This window comes from Adiantum capillus-veneris, chromosome 30 (assembly GCF_014529385.1).
Source record: "Adiantum capillus-veneris isolate H3 chromosome 30, ASM1452938v2, whole genome shotgun sequence".
Classification (NCBI taxonomy): domain Eukaryota; kingdom Viridiplantae; phylum Streptophyta; class Polypodiopsida; order Polypodiales; family Pteridaceae; genus Adiantum; species Adiantum capillus-veneris.
The window spans coordinates 89,009,868-89,035,450 of record NC_140960.1 but is presented as its reverse complement, the minus strand read 5'-3'; the positions used below and the strand labels follow the sequence as shown (position 1 = coordinate 89,035,450).

The 25,583-nt window shown below is 45.2% G+C and overlaps 1 protein-coding gene across 1 annotated transcript; it reads left to right on the top strand.

Annotated features, from left to right (window-relative positions):
* The first annotated feature begins 818 nt into the window (after nt 1–818).
* LOC147418369 (polyphenol oxidase F, chloroplastic-like) lies at nt 819–25,313 on the top strand. The gene is made up of 2 exons (XM_086506435.1): nt 819–1,245; nt 24,413–25,313. Exons 1-2 carry the CDS (start codon nt 1,240–1,242, stop codon nt 25,127–25,129), a joined length of 723 nt encoding a protein of 240 aa, XP_086362561.1. The 5' UTR covers nt 819–1,239; the 3' UTR covers nt 25,130–25,313.
* Nucleotides 25,314–25,583: the final 270 nt, after the last annotated feature.

Sequence of the window (25,583 nt, the reverse complement as noted above, 5' to 3'; positions counted from 1 at the left end):
GTTGATTGATCCCAAACTTTTGAATCAACAACTTTATAAACATTAAAATAATATCCTTTGTCTTTAATTTAATTTTGACACGCAAACACACTCAACCAAAATAGACTTTGGCAAGCACTATTGGAAAAGATTTGCAAGAATCCGATTACTTCAAGACTTGATAAGTGCATAGTCCTCACCCAAATTGCAAGAATGGGAGTATGTCTCTTGAAGAATCTGTGATGCATTTGGCTAGGCATCTCCATAGCCACGCATCCCGATCAACTCCCAATGCTCCTCTAGGATAGTCTCCGACAAGGTCCTTGTCCCAACATCCAAACCATCTTAAATTTGTTTCCCCAAATATTGCAAGTTAAAAGCGTGAAAGAGGGTGGCCTTTGTGGTAGCCTGTTGCGTAATGTCATGCTAGTAGGCAACAACCCCCTGGGCCCTTAATAAGATTCATCAACCAATTCACTCCTCTCTAAGGGACATGGGCATGGTGCGACGAGGGATGGGGGAGTTGTGGAACTAGGGGGAGGAGGATACTATATATATATACTAGTACGGCCGGCCGCCTTCGACGGCCTCTCTCTCTCCCCCTCTCCCTCTTTATCGCGTGCGAACGGGCTTTTTTTAGTTTTGGACTTTAGCCTTCAAGTTGCAGATTACGACACGTGTAAAGGGCTCCCCTTTCGCCATATTATGTTAGTAGATAGGTGTAGGTGCAAATATTTCCAATGAATGGGGGTGAGTCAATAGTGCAAGATTCCAACAAACCTTTGGGCCTCCTAAAAGCCAATAAGGATTTTCACATTCATTAGAGGAATATTTTGTACAATGAGTCCAACAAATTTTAGTTCCACTTGAGATACCAATAAGTCACATAAAATGGCTAGTGTCAACCTCATACAATATCATACATCATTGCTTTTTGATCCAACATTTTATCAAAGGAATTTGATAAGGTGTTGCTTGTGTATCCACTCACAATTGTTTACATTATTGACAAGCGATAGTGGAAAGAGAGGCTAGAGCGCGTGAAATGCTACGTGGAAAACATCGGGCAATTCAATCCAATGGTCAAGGAATTGCCAAAAAGGAGAGGCGTGCAGAACCAAACTGCCAAATAGCAAGCCCGTACGTCTTCTTCACAAAGGCTTGTACGCATCCCAAAGAGTCAAGCGTGGCAGTGCTTGCAATTCACCTGACTATCCTGCTTGGAATGCTGAGAAATTCAGAAGAAGCGTGCAACGAAAGATGGGAGTATATGGAGAGAGAGAGAGAGAGAGAGAGAGAGAGAGAGAGAGAGACCTATACAATAGTGGAAGCAGTTACTCAACGATGACCCTCCAAAACCCCTCTCAGATTCTGGGTGCCTCCAAATAGGCAATCGAATTATGTTCGTGAACAGTAGTAACCGTCTTGACAACAAGCAGCAAAGCTGCTGTAGAAAGTAATTCTAGCAGGACCCTCGGATAGACAATAATGACTACCAGCATGTTCGGTGTGCATTAGATTTTGAACCTGTTCAGCCATACAGACTAGAACTCCACCGCCTATACACCTTACTGGGAGACAACGTATGATGAATAGTCAAGTGCGTGAGACTTGTGTGACACTGTCGTGCTCAAAGGACAGAAGCCAACATAGTATCTGTTGATGGAGGATCATGAGACGAACAATCCTCGCCTCTTCTTATGCTGCACATAATCTACTAAAGAAGTGCATAGGTGCTCTATCGAGGGAGCTGTATGCTATTGGAGAAACTCCCCGAGGTTGTTGCAATAAAAATACAAGGGGGATAGGCCCTCTTATAATTTGAATGCAAAAGTGGTATCTATGTTCAATACATTTTGGAAAAATATTCGAGGGTAGAAATAAGAGGTAGTATGGCTCACGAACTTAAGGCCATTTGCATGAAGCTCGTGTGGGTATTGCATATCCTTTCATTCCACATGTATAGAAGATGTCGCTTTTGCACCAAATCCAAAAAAACCATCAATTCTTTGTGTGTAAAAATTTTGCGCTTGCAATAAGACTAGGGTATGTGCAAGAGGTACAAGCCCCATTGCACGATAAAGTGCGGGTCATGAGGTAGTCACAACACCTCTCAGCTAGGATTATCAATCCAACTTATCTACCTAAGCATAGGTGCTATGGTAGTTAGCTTTCTAAACGAGAATCTAGTATCTCCATCAAGACCAATAGAATATGTACAATATCACGAGGCTGTGGCAACCACTAAGGTTAGTGGTTGGTTTCTTTCCCTTGATTTTTATTGAATTTTTGGGACCCTCTTTTTGAAGTCACAAATGGCCGGACATTGTGTGACCAATGTGAAACAATCGATGGCCGAGAGTTTCACCCACATTCGAGAAGGGCGGGTCGCCATGAGATAGTCGGGCTAGTCGGCACTGATATCCGAGCAGTAGAAGGGGGTCTAGGCTCAGTTCAAAGTCATTTAGGCCCCTTGCTACACTTTATTAGTTGATGGGTACTAGGAATTGAACTCAAAAGAGGCAAACTGGACACATGGTGGCTCCAGGTGATTTTGCTAGTTCTGCATGAAGAGCCCCCGGCCCAATTTAAGAGTGGAGATTGATTTTTGCTTCACAAGTGACTACAGTGTGTGTGTGAGTAGTGGGTGCAAGTGATCACAACTTTAATGGAAAGCTTGCCTTCTCCCTTGTCTCATGTAGCGCGATGATTTGCTCTTGTGCATCTCTCTCCCCTTTGCATATATGGTAATGGCCCACTGGTTGGGCTTCTTAGATGACCATATACAATTTTCGGGTTTTGTGTACGTTTGCCAAGGCAAGAGCCTTCTGCACAGGAACCGGATTAGCTAATTGCTGGTATGCACAGTTCCATTGCGAAGAATTGCGAAATCGGAGAGTTTTCTAGCGTGAAAACTTGTCCGATTCAAAGGGGAACTGTCCCATTGCGTGCGGGAGCACCTGAGACACGCGTAGACGTGTTCACTTTGCCCAAATCGATTCAAAACAGTAAATTACAGCCCGTTTTGTTTTTCTGCAGGTTTAGGGTTTTGTACCTAAACTACAAGACATTGCTAGGGGATCCTCAGGATGCTTAAACAGGGCTTTGGGCACCTGACAATGACAAAACAGGGAATTATAGCATGCTGAAATTGACCTGCAGCTCATCGGAAAGCTGCCAAACCGCAAGCGAAAGTGTCCTTGATGTGTACTTTTGACCTACGCGGGTTTTTGCATCGTTATGCCAGCGAGATTGGGTCAAAATCTTGCAATTACAACCATGGATAGCTTGGTGAGAGTTAGGTGAAAGTGTTCGGGTCGTCTATTTGCAATAAGAATAAAGAAATACCGGAAAGGGCGCCAGTCTTTGGAGTTTGGGGCCTACAGGGTGTCACTGTCTGCTTGGAAGCACTCTAGCTCCCTGTCCGTGTGTTGTTTGAAGTGTAATTTCCAGTCACGATCTTATTCGTGAAGTTTCTTTGTGTTGTAAAATTCAAGTAAAGAATCGGGTGGAGGCTAAAGTCGGGCCGTTTCATGGTGGATAGAATCACTTTCTCCTTATAGAGTGAGCCTTGGTTCGTTTGCGGCGAAGACACAGAGTACAAAAACTTGGAATTACACTATGGCTGACAGGACAAATGACACCAGGGAAGAGGGTTCCTCTTCACAGGATAGACAAGCTGTTCCTCCTCCAATGTTCGAGCGTAGCGAGAGTTCACGACCACCCTTGTTTGTACCTTTGTTGATTTGAATGCTCCACAATGTCAAGGGTATATGATTGGGCAATTAGACGAGGATGCGTTCAGGACACAGTTGGTTGCTGCTATGAATGTGTTTTTTCTATAGGTTTATGGAATTTCTACAAGCGCCACCAGTGTCACAGCAGACAAGGCAACTGTTTCATGCAGTAGAGCCTGTTGTGTCTTGTGCACATCTAACCCTATGTGCATGTGAACAAGCTACTTCATGACAAGGGTTTAGTTAGCTTAGGAAGTGTTCTGGCACCTTTGTGAGTCTGTTCGCAGATGTGCATGTCCAGACACATAGAGTAGTTGCATTTCCTCTAGTTGCACACAACATGATCATCAGATTACAGTCAGTACCCATCAAGAGCATTTTACAGTGCATAGAACCTATTTTCCCCATTTTAGCCATTTTTCACTTATTATTATTAAGTGACTTTGTTGGGAAATTGGGTAGGGCAAATTGACTAAGGCAATATGTAAGAAAACCTAGCGCTAGCACTTTCTTGCAGAAGAGGCAGCAGGGACTCAGTGTCTGGCAGTGCACCTTCTCAGCAAGACCCCCGGTGGAACAACTTAGCGTTTTCAGCCATCAAGAAAAACCCAGCGTTTTCAGCATTTGCAGATTAGTCCCAGCGTTTTGCAGATTGCAGATCATGTAGTGATAGCAGATCACAGCAGATTCCCTAGCGTTTTTGTAAACAGACAACAGATCAGCCTAGCGTTTTTGGAACAGCAAATCAGCCTAGCGTTTTGCAGATTCCCGGCGACAGGAGCATCATTGCATCAGCGTTTTGCATTTCCAGCAGTCTGATTCCGTACCGTAGCCCTCAAACGTCGCAGATCTCACCTTCCCGCAGTAGATCCTCGCCGCACGATCAGATCAGCCAGCGTTTGCAGATTCAGCCCGCTATTCGCAGATTTCAGCATCTACGTTTTCAGCGCGTCGTTGTCGCATTATCGTCACCGACATAGAGTCAGAATTTAGCAGATACAAGATTTGCAGATTTCAGCCCGTCTCGTTGTCGTCATCATCGTCGTCAACATCGTCGGCTAGACCATCGCATTCAGACAATTGTAGAGATTTGTGCAATCAATAGTAGACCGCTCTTGCCATAGAGAGTGGGTGTCACGTGCGCACTTCACTTGCGCCACGTGGACACGCTTCTGCCATAGTCTAGCATGAGTCTTAGCTTAGGACTGAGCCTGGCACCTTTGTGAGCCTTTAGCAGGACATGCATGTCCAGGCCAGTCACACTTGCATACCCTCTCTTGCACAAGAACAATCATTTCATCATGCAGGCTTTTTACAACGCGAACCACCTCTTATAAGTCATTTTATTAAAAGTGACTTTTGGAATTCTTTTTGTAGGTTTTTTGGAAAAGTAGGTAGGGAAAATTACTAAAGATCTATAAAAGAAACCCATTGGGCACTCAGTAGAAGCAGGGACACAAGGAGGTAGTTCTTTCACGTGAAGTAAAGTGTCCCTTGTGTTTGTGTGCGGAGTACTAGATCCGAGCAAAATCCTTATTCTCTTCCGTTGCACCTGACATTGGTATTAGAGCTCTGTGCGTGCTTCGGCTTCGCGAACTCAAGGGAAGAACCATCAAGAACCTAAAGAAGAACCTCAAGAACCAAGAACCCCAAGGAACCTCTCCCAAATGTTTTTCCCTGAAGAATCTTTGAGTCCCAACCATGGATTTACCAGATTCCATCTTCATTGCCATGTCTTTGAAAGAAGATCGACATCGGATACACGAGAACCCAGATCTTGAGTACCAAGATCTCCTAGCTTTGTATGCGGATATGAAAGGAGTTGGAGACAAGATCCCTAACCTCTTCTGCATTCGCATTCGCATGTAGCGTGCATCCATTTCCCTCGTCATTGAATCTTTGGAAAGGACTCCGGAACCACACTCAGTCCATCAGCATCGGTAATGTTTTCACCACAGTCAGTGTTTGGGGAACAGCTCTTGCTACAGCAGGCAGAGTCAGCACTATCTGGTATAGAGCCCAGGCTGATATTCGGCAATCGTAGTAAGGCTGGACAGTGACCCTTACACGGTGTTTGCATCGCCAACAATACCCACGGCACCCAGAGCACCCGCAGTACCATCAGACCTTGGTTTCGGAGGAATCTGCATTGGTTTGTGCATCCACGGCATCAAAAGCATTCATTTGTCAGCATCAGAAGTACAGAAAGAAGTTCGACAGTTGTGCCTCACTTTTAACAGGGGGGGATGCCACGTGCGCACTTCACTTGCGCCACGTGGACACGCTTCTGCCATAGTCTAGCATGAGTCTTAGCTTAGGACTGAGCCTGGCACCTTTGTGAGCCTCTAGCAGGACATGCATGTCCAGGCCAGTCACACTTGCATACCCTCTCTTGCACAAGAACAATCATTTCATCATGCAGGCTTTTTACAACGTGAACCACCTCTTATAAGTCATTTTATTAAAAGTGACTTTTGGAATTCTTTTTGTAGGTTTGTTGGAAAAGTAGGTAGGGAAAATTGCTAAAGATCTATAAAAGAAACCCATTGGGCTCTCTGTAGAAGCAGAAGAAGCAGGGACACAAGGAGGTAGGCACCCGACAGGCAGGCAACACCTCAATAGGAGCCCTAGCGTTTTCTCAAGAAGAAGAAGGCCGAGATCAGCATGGCGTTTTCAGTTTTCAGCCTTGACACCGTCATCATCGACACCATCGTCGTCATCGGCATCGTCATTGTCATCGCAGTCCCTATCTTGACGACGACACCTTCGTCATCGTCATCGCAGATCCCTATCTTGACGACGACACCTTCGACATCGTCATTGCAGTCCCGGACTTGAGGACGACACCATCGTCGTCATCGTCACAGTCAACGTCGTCGTCGTCGTCGTCAACATCATCGTCATCGACATAGACCAGTAGTACCCGTCGTCGACATCATCTTCTTTGACACAGAACCATCGTCGACATCACTGTCTTCGACGCAGAACCATCGTCGACTTCACCGTCTTCGACACAGTACTGCCGTTGACTTCATCGTCATCGACAAAAGACCCTTAGTACCTCGTCGTCGACTTCATCATCTTCGACATAGACCTCGTCGTCGACCTCCCCGCCTTCGACATAGAACCCGCAGTACCCGTCATCGACATCATCGTCTTCGACATAGAACCTCAGTACCCCTTCAGTACCTTAGTACCCAGTACCCATCATCAATAGTGTCAGTACCCATTAGCATGAGCATCGCAATATTTAGTCATTGTAGCAGCATTGTGCAAGAATAAAGAAAGTACTTGCTCTGGCAACAGAGCAAGGGGGCCCTTGAGGGTTGGGACCCGACATCCCTGTGTCGTCTCTTTTCTCTCTCTCGTCTCTCTTTCTTTCAGTTCAGTTCAGTTCTTTCAAGTGAAGTAAAGTGTCCCTTGTGTTTGTGTGCGGAGTACTAGATCCGGGCAAAATCCTTATTCTCTTCCGCTGCACCTGACAGTGGGGCCCTTGGAGGACGGTTTGACAACATTCTGGCGTCGTATTCTTCTCTCTCTATCTCTCAGTCTCAACACCTTCATTCACAGTGTTTACCACTTTGTTTGTGATCATTTGCACTCTCTCACTAAAGGAACAGAAGGCTCTCCCTTCCGTAAGTAAAAGGAACCTTTGAGCACAGTTCGGAGCACTCATCTTGAGCAAAGTTCAACATTCACTTCCGCTCTACCTTACATGCTGAGGCTTAAGCCCAGGTCCCTTGTGCGTCTGCAACAAACTGCTGACGTGTCAAAGCCCTGAAGAATGGAGTCAACTTGCAGATGCTGGCCGAGGGGCCCTAACCCTAAGAGAACAAGTAACAGAAGAAGAAGTCCTACCAACTTATGGGGACCAAGTCCGATGGGGCCCCAATGACATAAAGGATTGAAATAAAGCAGGACCCACACACACACACACTAAAGGAAATTGCGTATAACTGATGACGTGGCAGGTTTTTCCAAAAATTACGCTGATTGATGACGTGGCAGGTTGTACGGATTTCTGTGATTTACGCTAACAGCTTTTTGGCTTTGCTTTTGGACCAAATGCTTTTGAGTTTAAAGGCTATTTACTGTAAACTGCTTTTGGGGCCTAGGGTCTTTAAATATGAGGTTTGGGATCATTCTCTGGCATGCTTTCTGGAGAAGGTGTAGAGTCTGGAGTACCGGCTTGTACTGTGTTGATGCAATATAAAGAAATACCGAAAGGGGCGCCAAGGTTTGAGGCCAATACTCTCTGGGGTGGAATTCCGCTACTCCATGTCGCGTGTCGTCTCTCTCTCTCTCTCTCTCTCTCTCTCTCTCTCTCTCTCTCAGTTCAGTTGTTATTGAAGTGCTAAAAATCTTTTCAGTCTGTTCTTTTCTATTGGCACGTGGTGCCCGTCTTGTGACAATGGTATCAGAGCATCAGGCGTGTGCTTTTCTGACAGCATACCGGTCCCACAAAAGAGCAGACAGAGCAATCCAAAGACTTCTCGAATTTATTCGAGGTATCTTCGCCCTCCAACCTGGACTTATTAGCCACTCCCACCCTTACTTCATCACGCATCGGGCGCGCTCCCGTCTTCACCGCTCATGGCCTACAGGGTATAAGCCATCAAGATCACTTGCAAGAGAAGGATCCAAGATTTGTTTCGAGCTGCTGTTTTTCTCAGAGACAGTACCATGCAGATGTCTATAGCTATTAAGCCACACACTTCCAAGGACTTTGGCAAGCTTTCAAGAAAATTTTGCTCGAAGCTATATGGTTTCTGACATCTTCCTTCGGAGTGCAACTTCTGGCAGAGGGGTATCTTGAAATGCTTGCGATGGAAACCTTAGCAGATTATAACTTGAAATTTCTCGACATCTCTCAGTAGATGTCTCTTCACGAGCAGATGACTTTGGAGATCTAGTGCGATTGCTATCTTGGGGCTACCATCGCCGCCAATGAAAACACTGTTTATCCAAGAGCTGATGGACCGTGCCTAACCCTAATTTTTGGTGTAGGTTTCAGGATGGAAAGTCAATCAACTTTTCCAGCTCGATCGATGTCGAGATTGCTTTTTAAGTTTGAGTTTTGTTTGAACTTGTTTGGTGATCCTTTTTGGAATGTGTTTGAAATGGATGGTATGTGTTTTGAACCTGTCTTGGTGCCGATTTGAAATGTTTTACTTTGGTTTTAATACTGGTTTCGTTGATTGGTGATTTTACTCCCGGGTGAAGTGAGAAATACTGTTTTGGTATTGTTTGAACCTCGGAATGACGCAGGCCGATGCCTGGGGAGCGTTTGGTTGTATGCTTGTAAAATAATGGTTGTTGTGACTCTCGGCCCGGACCTGGATGGTTATGCGGGAGGAGTATTAAGAAGTCCGAGCAGTGGTTACTCTCAGCACCCCCAAACGACGCAGGTTGCGGTGTGGGGGGCGTTTGGTTGTAAAAGCCCTCTATATCTCCCGGCTCGGACCTTTTAAGGTTATGCGGGAGGAGTGATGAGGGAGGCGTTGAATATCTCCCGGCGTGGACCTTTTTAGGTTATGCGGGAGGAGTGTTCATCGACGACTTTATGTTTTATGTCTTGTAACACGCATATGTGAGCATTTGTGTTGCATTGTGATGTGCCAACCTTTGAATATTCCTAATTGGATGAGATTGTCTGGATATGTAATTTTAGTGCATCAAAACACCCGTGGCAGATCAGTATGTTTGGATGTGATGACTAGTTTTACTACGCCGGAATATTAGAGTTCTGATCTAAACGAATGGAGAAGCTAACTCCTTAACAAACAGAGCAAACTGATTGTCCCTCGGAAACTTTTGAGCTAACTTGAGTTGTTTTGCAGGTATGCTGTAATCGCGAACGATTACTCTCTTTCAAGAAGGGGAGATGTAACAAACTGCTGACGTGTCAAAGCCCTGAAGAATGGAGTCAACTTGCAGATGCCGGCCGACGGGCCTAAAACCTAAGAGGACAAGTAACAGAAGAAGAAGTCCTACCAACTTATGGGGACCCAGTCTGATGGGGCCCCAGTGACATAAAGGATTAAAATAAAGCAGGACCCACACACACACTGAAGGAAATTGCATGGAACTGATGACGTGGCAGGTTTTTCCGAAAATTACGTTGATTGATGACGTGGCAGGTTGTACGGATTTTTGCGTTTTGGGTTGGCTGATGACGTGGTAGGCTGTACGGATTTCCGTGATTTATGTTGACAGCTTTTTGGCTTTGCTTTTGGACCAGATGCTTTTGAGTTTGAAGGCTTTTTACTGTTAACTGCTTTTTGGGCCTAGGGCCTTTAAATATGAGGTTTGGGCTCATTCTTTGGCATGCTTCCTGGAGAAGGTGCAGAGTGTGGAGTACCGGCTTGTACTGTGTTGATGCAATATAAAAAAATACCGAAAGGGGCGCAAAGGTTTGGGGGCCAATACTCTTTGGGGTGGAATTCCGCCACTACGTGTCGCGTGCTCTCTCTCTCTCTCTCTCTCTCTCTCTCTCTCTCTCAGTTCAGTTGTTATTGAAGTGCTAAAAGTCTGTTCAGTCTGTTCTTTTCTATTGGCACGTGGTGCCTGTCTTGTGACAGCGTCCCAGCAAGGCAAGGACATGTTGCAGAGTCAGTTGGGGCTCCCAAGACAAATTCCTTCTGTCCATGAGCAGGTGGTTAGGACATTTCGAGGCTATGCAACAAGTTTTTGCACCACCCACGGTACATCCACTTTCGGGGATGGATCTGTGTTTTAGAGCATGGCTGGATATGTGTCTGGAAACCAGCAATATATGCCAGGAACAGTCTTTGGGGGTATGTAAGGCATGATGCCAAACCCCATGTATGGTAACAGTGGCATACAACAAGGGTTTCAGTGCAATCACGGCCAGTTTGGGGTGCCACAAGGCAATTTTGGCATGGCTGGCTTTTCTGACCAGCAGGCACATATGGCACCAGTGACTCAAAATGTCAATGGCCAAGGGGGGCACTGATGATCCTTATTACAATGCCCATGTTGCAAACGCTTCCCTATGATAATTTGGGAGCACTGGAAAAGCCAAAAGCATACAAAGAAGGTGGTGCAGGTGTGAAGTTTGATACTTTAAGCGGCTTTAAGGATAAGGCAAAGGCTCGTACTTTCCTTCAACAGCTTGATGCAATTTTACAGAGGCCTCCAAGGTCAGGAAAGCTGCCACTTTCTTGAAAGGCAATGCCTTACATGGTGGACGACACTGTTGATGTAAGGACAGGCACCCGCCACATGGGTATACTTCAAGAAAATGTTTGCATCTGCATGGCTGTCAAATGAATTTGAAGCCGATGTCATGACGGATTGGCACCAACTCACTGCGGCTACTTGCAAGAGCCTACAGGAGCACAATCGGAGGTTCTGTAAAGCGTTGCTCTTAGTAACCTCCTACAGGTTTGTGCCACTACAGAGCAGATTGAGAAGTATTGTTGTGGGTTGCCTAAAGGGCTTCAAGACTACTGTACAAAGAACAGAGTGGCTACCCTCACTCAGCTTTTGGAAGTTGCCAACATTGGTCATGCCTTGTTGAAGGGAGAGAACAGTGGGTTTAAGGGCGATGTGAAAGGACGTCAACAAAAGAAAAATTCAGCAAAGAAGCTCGTGGTGAAAGTGACTCCTGAAGCGTCCGAGGGGTCAAAAAAGATAGGGAAAGCTAAGGACTCAGCCACGACGTCTGAAGGGCAAGATAAGAAAAAGAAAAGGAAGCCTTTTGAGTGCAAGTCATTTGAAGAGAAGGAGGATTTAATGGTTGAGAACAAATGCTTTATATGCGAGCAGCCTGGCCATTTTGCTGCAGATTGTCCCCAGAGGAGGAGGCAAGTAACCTCAGAGGACAGAAAAGGCAAGAGGCCCAAACCCACGGCCGGGTTAGTGCCAGATATGGTGGGTGATAGGCCAAACTCAGATGCCAGTGAGTCATTCCGAGTGTGGGGTAAAGTCAAGACAACACTTATCTTCTTTGATCCGGGTGCTAAACCAAACTTTATCTCATCAGAATTATCCATCAAGTTGGGCATCAAAGGTGAAGAGATGGGGTACACAAGAGAGGCAAGGTTGGGATGTCCTGGCTAGTCAGAGTGTGTTACGCCCATCATTGGAAAGCTGCTTCTGCATATTTAGACACGGGAATTTCATATCATGCCACTGAAAAAGTGCGATGCATTGTTGGGAATCCCGTGGATGTTCCGTATCCATGGAGTGCTGTTGGATGTCTTCAACAAAAAGATCACTTTTCAGCATAGGGGGTGCTGCAATTTTCAGCAGGATAGACCTTAAGAGAGGGTACCATCTGATTTGTATCAGGCCAGAGGATGTGCACAAGACTGTGTTTAGGATGACATTTGGTCTGTATGAGTTCTTAGTGATGCCATTCGGTCTTACAAATGCTCCTGCTAGGTTTAATAGGATGATGGATTGGATTTTCCGCCCACATCAAAAGTTTGTCGGCATATTCTTTGACGACTTAATAGTCTATTCAAAGAATGAAGAGGAGCATAGGAGTCACTTGACCATTGTCTTCGAAGAGCTATGCAGTCAAAAGTTGCTTGTTAATCTTAAGAAAAGTGAGTTCTTCTTGGAATTGATTCACTTTCTTGGCCACATAGTGTCAAAGGATGGTGTCGGAATGGATTTTTCCAAGGTTGAAGCAATTAGGACATGACCAGATTTGAAGACTGTGCATGATGTTTGTAGCTTCTTGGGCATATGCTCTTACTACAGAAGGTTTATAAAGAACTTTTTGCGGAGATTGCTTTACCCCTTCATGCTCTGCAAAAGAAAGAGGTCACGTTCAAGTTGACACAAAAAGAGATTTCAGCTTTTAATCTCTTAAAGGAAAAGATGGCTTCGGATCAAGTTATTGTTTTACCAGATCTCAGGAAGTCATTTGTGGTCCAGTGTGATGCGTGTGGCAACAGTATTGGGGCAGTATTAATGCAAGATGGTTGGGTAGTAGCTTACGAGAGCAGAATCTTGCAAGGGCCTGAAAAGACTATGCAAATCAATGGAAAAGAACTATTGGTTGTGATTCATGGGCTTTCTAGTTGGAAGCACTACGTATTAGGTGCTGATTTTGTTGTCCAGACAGATCATCAAACCTTGCGATACTTCTTGACACAGTCAAAGTTATCCGAAAAGCATATGCGATGGGCAAACATTCTCTCTATGTTTCACTCTCAAATTTTGCATGTGGAAGGCAAGAAGAATGTTGTGGCTGATGCGTTGTCAAGAAAGCCACACATTTTAGCTGTGTCAATTCCTTATCATCATGAGCTTGATGACATGAAGGAACAATATGCTATTGAAAAAGATTTTGCAAGGATCTTTGAACAGTTGCAAGATGGGCAATGCCATGAGCACTACCTTCTCAAGGACGGTTTTATGATGGTGCATGGAAGGCTATGCGTCACTAGGCCATTGCAAGATTATGGTAGAAAGCTATGTCCCACCGTATGCAGGGCATCGTGGTATAGATGCGACAATGAAAGCGGTAGAGACATTCTTTTATTGGCCTACTTTGAGGAGAGATGTGGATGCCTTTGTCCGAGCATGCGTAATTTGCCAAAAGGTCAAGTTTGACAGTCAAAAGGCACCATGGTTGTTACAGCCAGTGCCTATTCCAAATAAGCCATGGGAAAGTATTGCTATGGATTTTATCTTTGATATGCCAAGAACACCAACATGGAATGATGGTACATGGACCATTTTGCAGGTTCAACAAGTAGACCCATTTTATTCCTGTCAGGAAGAAGATAAAATCTGACCAAATGGCACAGTTGTTTGTGTACAATGTGTTCATGTCACAAATTGCTGACGTGTAAAAGCCCTGAAGAATGGAGCTAACTTGCAGATGCCAGCCGAGGGGCCTAAACCCTAAGAAGAACTAGTAATAGAAGAAGAAGTCCTGCCAACTTATGGAGATCCCGTCTGATGGGCCCAAAGTGACATAAAAGACATTAAAGTAGAGCAGGATCCACACAAAGACTTGCACAGCTGATGCGTGGAAGCTGTACGAAAAATCCGAAATTGCGCTGACAGATGATGTGGCAGACTGTACGGATTTTCGCGTTTTGCGTTGGCAATTGTAGGGAATTCCGTGATTTACGCTCACAGCTTTTTGGCATTGCTTTTGGATCAAAAGCTTTTAAGTTTTGAAGGCTTTTTCACTGTAACTGCTTTTCAAGCCAAGGGCCTTTAAATATGAGGTTAGGGCTCATTCTCTGGCATGCTTCTTGGAGAAGGTGCAGAGTCTAGAGTACTGGCTTGTACCGTGTTGATGCAATATAAAGAAATACCGAAAGGGACGCCAAGGTTTGGGGCCAATACTCGTTGGGGTAGAATTACGCCACTCCGTGTCGCGCGTCGTCTCTCTCTCTCTCAGTTCAGTTGTTATTGAAGTGCTAAAAGTCTGTTCAGTCTGCTCTTTTCTATTGGCATGTGGTGCCTGTCTTGTGACAGTGGTATCAGAGCATCAGGCGTGTGCTTTTCTGAAAGGATACCGGTCCCACCAAAGAGCAGATAGAGCAAGATCGCACTTCCAAAGCTCATTGAAAATTTTAGGCTTGTGCTTTGACCCCGGACTTATTAGCCACTCCCACCCTTACTTCATAGCGCATCGGGCGCGCTCCCGTCTTCACTACTCATGTCTTACAGGGCATAAGCCAAAAAGAGCACTTGCAAAAGAAGGATCCAAGATTTGTTTTGAGTCACTTTTTTTCTCAAAAGTAGTGCCATGTAGATGTTGATATCTATAGCTACCAAGCCGCACACTTCAAGGACTTGGCAAGCTTTCAAGAAAATTTTTGCCGGAAGTTATATGGTTTCTGACATATTCCTTCGGAGTGCAACTTCTGGCAGAGTGGGGTATCTTGAAATGCTTGCCATGGGAACCCTAGCAGATAAATTTCTCGACATCTCTCAATAGATGTCTCTTCACGAGCAGATGACCTTGGAGGTCCAGTGCGATTGCTATCCTGGGACTACCATCACCGCCAAAGAAACACTGTTTGTCCAAGAGCTGATGGACCTTGCTGTGCTCGGCTACGACCTTAATGTGAGGCTAGGGCTCATTCTCTGGCATGCTTCCTGTAGAAGGTGCAGAGTCTGGAGTACCGGCTGGTACCGTGTTGATGCAATATAAAGAAATACCGAAAGGGGCGCCAAGGTTTAAGGCCAATACTCTCTGGGGTGGAATTCCACCACTCCGTGTCGCGTGTCGTCTCTCTCTCTCTCTCTCTCAGTTCAGTTGTTATTGAAGTGCTAAAAGTCTGTTCGGTCTGTTCTTTTCTATTGGCACGTGGTGCCCGTCTTGTGACAGTGAAGAATCTAACTCCTTGACCAAAACAGCTGAAAGGAGAAGCTAACTTCTTGATCAAAATAACCGAAAGGAGAAGCTAACTCCTTGATCAAAACAGTCGAAAGGAGAAGCTAACTCCTTAATAAAAAGAGCAGAAAGGATAAGCTAACTCCTTAATAAAATGAGCAAATTCATTGTCCCTCGGAAATTTTTGAGCTAACTTGAGTTGTTTTGCAGATATGTTGTAATCGCGGACGATTACTCTCTTTCAAGAAGGTGAGATGTAACAAACTGCTGACGTGTCAAAGCCTAAAGAATGGAGCTTACTTATAGATGTGGCCGAGGGGCCTAAGAAGAACAAGTAACAGAAGAAGTACTACCAACTTATTGGGACCCCGTTCGATGGGGCCCCAGGTGACATAAAGGAAGAAAATAAAGTAGGATCCGGACACACGCAAAAACTGATGACGTGGCGGATTTTTGCGTTTTGCGCTGGCATGATGACGTGGCAGGTTGTACGGATTTCCATAAATTACGATGGTAGCTTTTGGCATTGCTTTTTGGACCAGAAGCTTTTGAGTTTTAAAGGCTTTTTACTGTAACTGCTTTTCAGGCCAAGGGCCTTTAAATATGAGGCTAGGGCTCATTCTTTGGCATGCTTCTTGGAGAAGGTGCAGAGTCTGGAATATCGGCTTGTACTGTGTTGATGCAATATAAAGAAATACCGAAAGGGGCGCCAAGGTTTGGGGCCAATACTCTCTGGGGTGGAATTGCGCCACTCCGTGTCACATTTCGTCTCTCTCTCTCTCTCTCTCTCTCTCTCTCTCTCTCTCTCTCTCTCTCTCTCTCTCTCAGTTCAGTTGTTATTGAAGTGCTAAAAGTCTGTTCAGTCTATTCTTTTCTATTGGCACGTGGTGCTCGTCTTGTGACAACCATCGCTGCCAAAGAAACACTGTTGTCCAAGAGCTGATGGACCATGCTGTGCTCGGCTACGACCCTATGGAATGAACGTAACCCTAATTTTCTATGTAGGTTTCAAGATGGAAAGTCAGTCAACTTTTCGAGCTCGACTAATGTCGAGATTGCTTTTTAAGTTTGAAATCTGTTTGAGAACTTGTTTGGTGATCTTGTTTGAAATTTGTTTGAAATGGATGGTATCTATTTTGAACCTGTTTTGGTGCCGATTTGAATTGTTTGACTCTGGTTTGATACTGGTTTCAATGATTGGTGATTTTACTTCTGGGTGGAGAAGTGAGAAATACTGTTTTGATATTGTTTGAACCTCGGAATGACGCAAGCCGATGCCTGGGGAGCGTTACGTTGTATGTTTGAAAACCTACGAACGATGCAGGCTGATGCCTAGGGAGCGTTTGGTTGCATGCTTGTAAAATAATTGTTGTTGTGACTCCCGGCCCGGACCTGGATGTTTATGTAGGAGGAGTATTAAGAAGTCTGAGCAGTGGTTACTCTCAGCACCTCCAAACGACGCAGGCTGCGGTCTGAGGGGCGTTTGGTTGTAAAAGGCCTCTATATCTCCCGGCCCGGACCTTTTTAGGTTATGCGGGAGGAGTGATGAGGGAGTCGTTGAATATCTCCCGGCCCAGACCTTGTTAGGTTATGCGGGAGGAGTGTTCATCGGCGGCTTTATGTTTCTATGTCTTGTAACATTCATATGTAAGCATTTGTGCTGCATTGTGATGTGCCAGCTATTGAATATTCCTAATTGGATGAGATTGCCCGGGTATGTAATTTTAGTGCATCAAGACAGCCGTGGAAGATCAGTACGGTCTGGGTGTGATGGCTAATTTTACTACACCGGAAGATCAAGAGTTCCGATCTGGACGAAAGGAGAAGCTAACTCCTTGATCAAAAGAGCAGAAAGGAGAAGCTAACTCGTTGATCAAAACAGCCGAAAGGAGAAGCTAACTCCTTGATCAAAAGAGCAGAAAGGAGAAGCTAACTCCTTAATAAAAAGAGCAAATTGATTGTCCCTCGGAAATTTTTGAGCTAACTTGAGTTGTTTTGCAGATATGCTGTAATCGCGGACGATTGCTCTCTTTCAAGAAGGGGAGATGTAACAAACTGCTGACGTGTCAAAGCTAAAGAATGGAGCCAACTTACAGATGCCGGCCGAGGGGCCTAAACCCTAAGAAGAACAAGTAACAGAACAAGAAGTCCTACCAACTTATAGGGACCCCGTCCGATGGGGCCCCAAGTGACATAAAGGATTAAAATAAAGCAGGGAAGATTTTCAAAAAATTGCGTTGACATGATGACGTGGCAGGCTGTACGGATTTTCGTGTTTTGCGTTGGCTGATGACATGGTAGGTTGTACGGATTTCCGTAAGTTACGCTGGCAGCTTTTGGCTTTGCTTTTTGGACCAGAAGCTTTTGAGTTTTGAAGGCTTTTCATTGTAAGTGCTTTTCAAGCCAAGGGCCTTTAAATATGAGGTTAGGGCTCATTCTCTGGCTTGCTTCCTGGAGAAGGTGCAGAGTTTGGAGTACCGGCTTGTACTGAGTTGATGCAATATAAAGAAATACCGAAAGGGGTGCCAAGGTTTGGGGCCAATACTCTCTGGGATGGAATTCCGCCACTCTGTGTCGCGTGTCGTCTCTCTCTTTCAGTTCAGTTGTAATTGAAGTGCTAAAAGTCTGTTCAGTCTGTTCTTTTCTATTGGGACGTGGGGCCTGTCTTGTGACAGTCCCAGTGACATAAAAGACATTAAAATAAGTAGGGCCCACACAAAGACTTGCGATGTTGATGACGTGGCAGCTGTACGAAAAATCCGGAAATTGCGTTTACATGATGACGTGGCAGACTGTACGGATTTCCACGTTTTGCGCTTGTAGTTGTACGGAATTCCGTGATTTACGTTGACAGCTTTTTGGCATTGCTTTTGGACGAGAAACTTTTGAGTTTTGAAGGCTTTTTCACTGTAACTGCTTTTCAGGCCAAGGGCCTTTAAATATGAGGTTAGGGCTCATTCTTTGGCATGCTTCCTGGAGAAGGTGCAGAGTCTGGAGTACTGGCTTGTACTGTGTTGATGCAATATAAAGAAATACCGAAAAGGGGGCCAAGGTTTGGGGCCAATACTCTTTGGGGTGGAATTCTGCGACTCCGTGTCGCGTGTCGTCTCTCTCTCTCTCTCTCTCTCTCTCTCTCAGTTCAGGTGTTATTGAAGTGCTAAAAGTCTGTTCAGTCTGTTCTTTTCTATTGGCACGTGGTGTCCGTCTTGTGACAGTTCAAGTATCATTGTATGCCACAATCTATTGATCGTGATCCTCGTATGACCAGCCTATTTTGTTTGAAAACATGGGCACCACGCTAAAGTTTTCTTCCTCATGTCATCCACAAACTGATGGATAGGCAGAAGAGGCTAATTCTACTGTCTTAAATCTGCTGAAATGCTATGTGTCAGATAATAAGGGCAAGTGGGAACAGTATCTACCCATGCTTGAGTATGCATACAAGGATACGGTGCATTCGTCAAGAGGCAAGGCACCTTTTGAGATTGTTGAGGCTGGCAAGAAGGTTCCTCCTATATTTGCACACAGAGGACAAACTTTTTGAGGCAGATTGATATGTAGAGAACATGGATGAAATGTATAAGAAGATCAAGCTTTCGTTGGAGTAGACTCAGGCAAAGCTGAAAAGGGCTGGTGATTGTCATCGTCGTGAATTGTTGTTTTCACCTGGTGATTGGGTACTTTTACGGTTTGAAAAGGCAAGGTTAAAGAAGATGAAGGGCAAGGAAAGGTTATTTCCAAGGCTCAGCATGCGATACTATGGGCCTTTTCAAGTACTTGAGAAGATCAACGATGTTGCTTATAGGCTGAAATTGCCTGACACTTGGAAGATTCATAATGCGTTTCACGTGAGTCTTCTAAGACTGTGGGTGATGTGCAAGAAGATATGGCAGATGACGATCAGCCAGAAGTTGAAGAACTTGATGAGATCTTGGTACTTGAGCATATTTTGGCACATAAGCAAAGAAAAGTTGCACGACGGTATTTGGTGAAGTTCAGGAACTATCCACCTATGGATGCAAAGTGGATGGAAGAGTGTGAATTGCTAGAGTCACCGAACGTATTGTAGCTTTACCTTGAGGCCTTTGGGTTACAACCTACGTATGCCCCAATCCAACGTGTTCGAAAGGGGGTAATAATGGAGCTAGCACATCAAATGTACATATGGATTCAGTGCAATAGAAGTGTGCACTGCTCTACAATTGTCAAAGGTATTATGCTCACTTCTATGATAGATGGAAATGAAAAGAGTATGAAGGTTTCATTAAGTCATTTGTATCTATGTTACATGACCTTTCTTGCGGATACATACGATGATGAAAGGGTGCTAACCACACTAAACCATCTATGGCATGTGTATTTGGCATGCAATCGAGGAAATTTGCGATTTCAAGAGGGGGTATGTCACGAGGCTATGGCAACCACTAACCTTAGTTGTTGGTTTCTTCCCTTGATTTTTATTTAATTTTTGGGACCCTCTTCTTGAAATCGCAAATGGTCGGACATTGTGTGGCCAGTGTGAAACGGCCCACGATTGAGAGTTTCACCCGCAATGGGGAAGGACAGGTTGCCACGAGATGGTTGGGCCAGTCGGCTCTGAAATCCGAGTAGCAAAAGGGTGTCTAGGCTCAGTTCAAAGTCATTTAGGCCCCTTGCTACACTTTATAAGTAGGTGGATACTAGGAATTTAATTCAAAAGAGGCAAACTAGACACATGACGGCTCCAAGTGATTTTGCCTGTTTTGCATGAAGAGGGGGCGCCCAATTTGAGAGTGGAGGCTGATTTTTGTTTTACAAGTGACTACAGTGTGTGTGTGAGTGGTGGGTGCAGGTGATTATAGCTTTTATGGAGAGCTTGCCTTCTCCCTTGTCTCATGTAGCGCGATGATTTGCTCTCGTGCATCTCTTTGATGACCATGTACAATTCTGGGGGTTTTATGCGCATTTGCCAAGGCAAGAGCCTTCTGTACAGGAACCGGATTAGCTAATTGCTAATCCCCCACAAGTACGCATAGTCCCATCGCGAATAATTGCGAAATCGGAGAGTTTGCTCGTGTGAAAACTCGTCTGATTCAAAGGGGAACTGTCCCATTGCATGCGGGAGCACTTGAGACGAGCGTTGACGTGTTCACTCTGCCCAAAACGATCCAAAATAGAAAATTACAGCCTGCTGTGTTTTTCTGCAGGTTTAGGGTTTTGCACCTAAACTGCAGGACATCGCCAGGGGAGCCTCGGGAAAGCCTTGGGATGCTTAAACAGGGCTTTGGGCACCTGACAGTGACAAAACAGGGAATTACAGCATGCTGAAATTGACCTGGAGCTCATTGCAAAGCTTCCAAACTGCAAGGGAAAGTGTCCTTGACGTGTACTTTTGACCTACAGGGGTTTTTGCGCCATTATGTTGGTAAAATTGGGTAAAAAACCTGCAATTACAGCCATGGACAGGTTTGGACTGCTTGGTGAGAGTTAGGTGAAAGCGTTCGGGACGTCTATTTGCAGTAAGAATAAAAAAATACCGAAAAAGGCGCTAGTCTTTGGGGCCTACAACGTGTCGCTGTCTACTTGGAAGCACTCTAGCTCCTATGCTGTGTGTTGTTTGAAGTGTAATTTCCAGTCACGAGCTTATTCGTGAAGTTTCCTCGTGTTGTAAAATTTAAGTAAAGAATCGGGTGAAAGCTAAAGTCTATCGCCCTACGGGCCAGTTTCATACAAACATGGGGCCAGGTGACAAGTTCTTGCTGGATCCACAACACATCACCACCTCTTGTCCAAAGACGCCACCAAGAGGCCAAACAAAGCTTGACAGGACAACGCTTATCACCTCTCAAAGACAACAAATATAAACATATAGACTGCATCTGACCATCTTTTGCAACACATCCTCTTTTGAGACCCTTGTAATCTCACCACCATGTCTGAGTCGGTGTAGAGAGGCATATATTAAGATTTTTGAGGATTATCTCCTGGTTTCCCGATCTAGGGCGAGAGGGCTTCTCTTTGGTTGTGCCTTAGGTTCTACAGGGATCATGGGGTCACACGCTACCTGTGGCCCATTTGTAGAGGGTGCCCTATTTTATGCAGTGGAGCCCTCATATTCCCACATTTTATGGGGTGTGGGGTATTGGTGGGTCGGACGTATTTGTAGGCCCCCTAAATTTGGGAGAGGTGGGGGGGCGTGGCATCTTGTTAGAATAGCACAATGGGAAGTGTAGATGCGACACACTCATGGCAACACAGGTACGAGTGTGAGGGAGAAAATAGAGAGAGATTGACAAGCCAAGCTTGAGATTGCTCCAATTAACTTCAAACAGATGGATACAAAGTGAAAGCCCGTGGGGCCCTTATATACTTCCCATAGAAAGTTTCACCACCCAGCCCAAACTTAAACACATCCCACATTTGAGCACCTGAGTATGCTCTTGTTGTGTAGCAAGCCCCGTAGGGTGTGAGCACTCTCTCTTTCTTTCTCTCTCTCGCCCCCTCCATCTTCTCTCTGTAGCATCTCTTAGTGCTCTCTCCTCTCTCTCCTGCTTGAGCTTGAGTGTTACCACACCTGCTCTTTTACACGGTAATAAAGCTGCGGCCCGACTGTCAAGTGACAGCGGGAGAGAGAGAGAAATGAAATGTTATATTAACGTCTTCAAAAGGCCATAGTGACCTATGAGACCAGAAAGTTACAAGGTGGTGGATCTGATGCAAAGTTAGAGTAACAAAATAACATAACAACAGTACAAAACAAAGATATATACTATGGGATCCTAGATTGGTCGATGTGAACTAAGCAAAAATGGGCGGCTTGTTGGGATAGCTGAATCACAAGAGATCTAGCATCGGTCATTGGCGAATCTCAATCAATTTCCTCCATGGTTAGTAGTCTGACCGGGCGTCGTGCATGCCTAGCCAGCGTGCTCCGACTCTTCTGACGTAGCCTTCGTCGATGCTGTGTAGTCCTTCGCAGTCGTGGGCGCCTAGATCTCCCCAGTTCAATCGCTCGGTCGATCAGTGTGCCTCTGGTGTGAGACGAGGGGGAGCTCTGCTATGGGAGTGGCTCTTGCGGCTGTCCCGCGTCTGCTCTGAAGAAGTCTGTGATCTGTCTTTGAGACTGGCTAGCCTCACCATTCATCAGGCTATTTCTGTGTCTGTGCAGTTCGAGCAAGAACAAACCCAGGCATCTCTGATCTTCGTATCCCATGACTCTTGAGAGTGGTCCAAAACCCTCTCTGAACAAGCAATGGAAGCGGCCTCGTATCTCGTAGTAGACGGGGCAGCGGCATGTATAATGCAGCTCTGTCTCAGGTTCCATGTCACACAAGGGGCATGTCCTGGCCTCTGCTGGTACTCCGTTGTATCTCCCAGTCTCAATCCGCAGCTGGTGAGAAGATGTGCGTAACTGGCCAATAGCACATCGTATCCCATGAGACAATTGGGTATCCATGTATCTGGGTCTCGTCACAAAACCATCTTCCGTAAGCTGGAGAAGGTGGTCTCTGTAGAAAGCCATCTTCGTGCCCAATTCCTGTGCTGGTTGTATCCATGTCCTCCTGGTGTCTAGTTGGGTCAGGTCTTGGCGGATGAGCTTGGTGGTCTCTGACTGTGTAAGAGTGAGAGATGGTGCATCCAATGAGTACTGGAATGGTGGCAGCCTGTCTATGCTGAACCCATGCGCCTGAAACCATGATGTCATCTCCCCATACCAGCATGTTGTATCTCCTTGTATGGCTAACTGTCGAGAGGACTCAAGTGCTATGCGAGCATATCTGTCTCTAGGAAGTTCCCATGTGCGGTTTATGAAGGAGACTGATCTGGTGAGCGCCTCCACCACTAGAGAGAGAGAGAGAGAGAGAGAGAGAGAGAGAGTTCGAAAGATCGCAGGAGAAGATGCTGGGGCATGAAGCCCATCCTCGTGACTCCCACTGGAGTGTCACCCTACGGACATAGTGGGTGCTAGTGGGCTGCCTATATAAGGCACAAAGGCATAGGTTGGCATTCTAGTAAAATACCCCCATGACCTAGAAAAGAAAATGCAGGAAACTAACCTTAACCATAGGGCGCCCAAGAAAAGGGGAAAAGTAGACCAGGTCCAAATTGGTTCGACCGGCCAAAGTGGCACGGCTAGGACCTCTAGCAGCCTAAATGCAAATGCATGGGTGGCAAGCTTGGTGCACAGTAGCCAAATACAAGTATTCCCTAACCCTAGATGAAGCAGTAGAGTGGTATAACTCTTAACACCTGCTCTTAGTGCTTGATGCAGCATGCTAAACAAACCGTCAGAAGCTGAAGTTGTGAGGCCTCGAATGAAGATGTCTGCTGCAAAAAAGCAAGTGTCGGAACTCTAGCTGCCAATAAATCTCCAAGTAGATGCCAACACGAGCAGCGTAGGGAAATGGTTACTTCGGCACTACTAAGTGTGTACCGCTCGTCCCGAACTGTGTATAGACTCAACATTCATAGGAGTGCTGAAAGGTTTGCAAATGTCCAATCCTGAAGAAGATCGGGGGTCACTCCATTTGAAGAAAAGGAGTAGCTGCAATCCATGAAGGCCAGCATCTGACCTGCAAAATCTCCAGGAAGGTCAAATTGAGAAGTTTGCACTGCAAAACTCGACCGTATGCTGCTGCAGTCAGCGAAAGATTGCACGCATCACCAGCAAATGGTGTTTTGTCAGTACGTAGAGTGGCCTCCAAGTGAGGGAGAGAGCCCAACTAAGCAACCAGCTTGTTATGATCCTCAACAAAACCGAGCAATCCCTGCTATGGTTGTCCTCTGAGAGCTAGACCAAGGTGTCTGTGCCGAAGTCGGCCTCTGAGAAGAGGGGCAGCTAGACTAAGTAGTCTGCACTGCAGTGTTGCATAGAAACACGTTTCATATCCATATGAAACTTACGAAACGTTTTTTTCATATGAAACGCATTTCTTATACCTTAACCCTACTTCACTTGAAAAGGGTTTCTCTCGTAGAAATTTGTACCGAATCATTTAGTACCTTTTGGAGAGTCACATCGTTTTATTTGACTGCACATTGGCTGATAGCTTAGATATCTTTTTTCTATGCTGTATTGGTGGAGATTGTAGTTTGTGGCATGCTTTAGCTGTGAACTTGTGTTAGCTTGAATCTTGAAATTACTAGATTGGTAGTTCGGAGTTTCTCGGAGTTATTAACTGCAATATGGGTGGAAGGGGTGCTTTTCTGCATTCGAATACGTATATTTAGTAGTAGTGGTTGGTGAACGGCGATGAGTAAGGTTTTCATTTTAGCGATCTTGTAAAGATTTTTCTTGAAGCAGCAGTTTGTGTGAAACGTTCATTGAAGGAGCTGAGTGCTATTCAATAATTCTGGATAATTGAAAGGATGGCATTTGCAGGCTGGCATTGGATGTGCAGAGATGTTCCTCAATTGTTTAAATCAGAAACTGGCAAAGATGAAAGATGCAGATTTTTCCATGAATGGGTCGGTGCGATGTTGCCGGCCAAAATGTCAGGCAATGCAGTGGACAAATATCAATGCCAATGCTAGTCATGGGGGTGAAGCTTCTGTAAGGCGGGTTTTAGTGTTCCAAGTGCTGGCAGTGTTTGGAACAATGCTATGCATGAATCCAATTGTAGTTGATGGTTTGGCAAGAGCACAGGAGCAAAGAAGCTTTTTGATTTTTGATCCCAGTAAAGTTTCTATTGATGAAGTGGTTTTGCGAGGGTTGCCTTACACAGCAAACTTAGGGAGGCCAAGTACGAGTCCTGAGCTGCGGTTGAAAGATGATGAGCTGGAAGAAATTCTTTCTGTGAAACTCAAGCTGCTACGCAGCAAGGCATCAGCATTTCGCATCTTCATCAACTTACCTGATGCCAACGAGAAGACTCCGGTCACATGCGCCGAGTTCAGTGGATCATATTTCCATGAGCCTAGAAGAGTTAAGAGCCCTGACTATGAATTGCAGGTTACAACTTTTCAGATAGGTATCAGTGACATCATAAAGGATCTGGGGTTGTGGGATCAGCCAAGTATTCTTGTCACGTTTGTGCCTTGCGGGGTTGACAAAGGACTTCCTGTTGTGCTTGAAAGTATGGGAATCGAATTGGAGTGATGATCGTGGGAGCCATGATATACGCACATGCTGGCTCCTATGGCGCTTTATGTATATTATTTGACTAGATCATGTGGAAACATTGTATGTATTATTTTGGATTGAATTGTATATATTATATGATAGAATTCTGTACAGTTTTGTAGTCTTGGCTTCTCTGTTTCACAGGAGGTAGTTCATCTGACTTGCTTATGATCATGGAAGTAAAAATGTTCTTGAAGAAAACATTTCAAACATTAAAAGGGAAACCCTCTCTCTCTCTCTCTCTCTCTCTCTCTCTCTCTCTCTCTCTCTCTCTCTCACATGAGGTTTTTTTACAGTGCCAATGTATCACAGCTTGGGAGAACTCAGGGGGGTCAGTTTTAATATATAATGCCACATATGTTGCCCCTTTTACAAAACCATCTTCTTTCCCGAACAAGGGAATTACACCCATTGTTATATGCTGCACTAG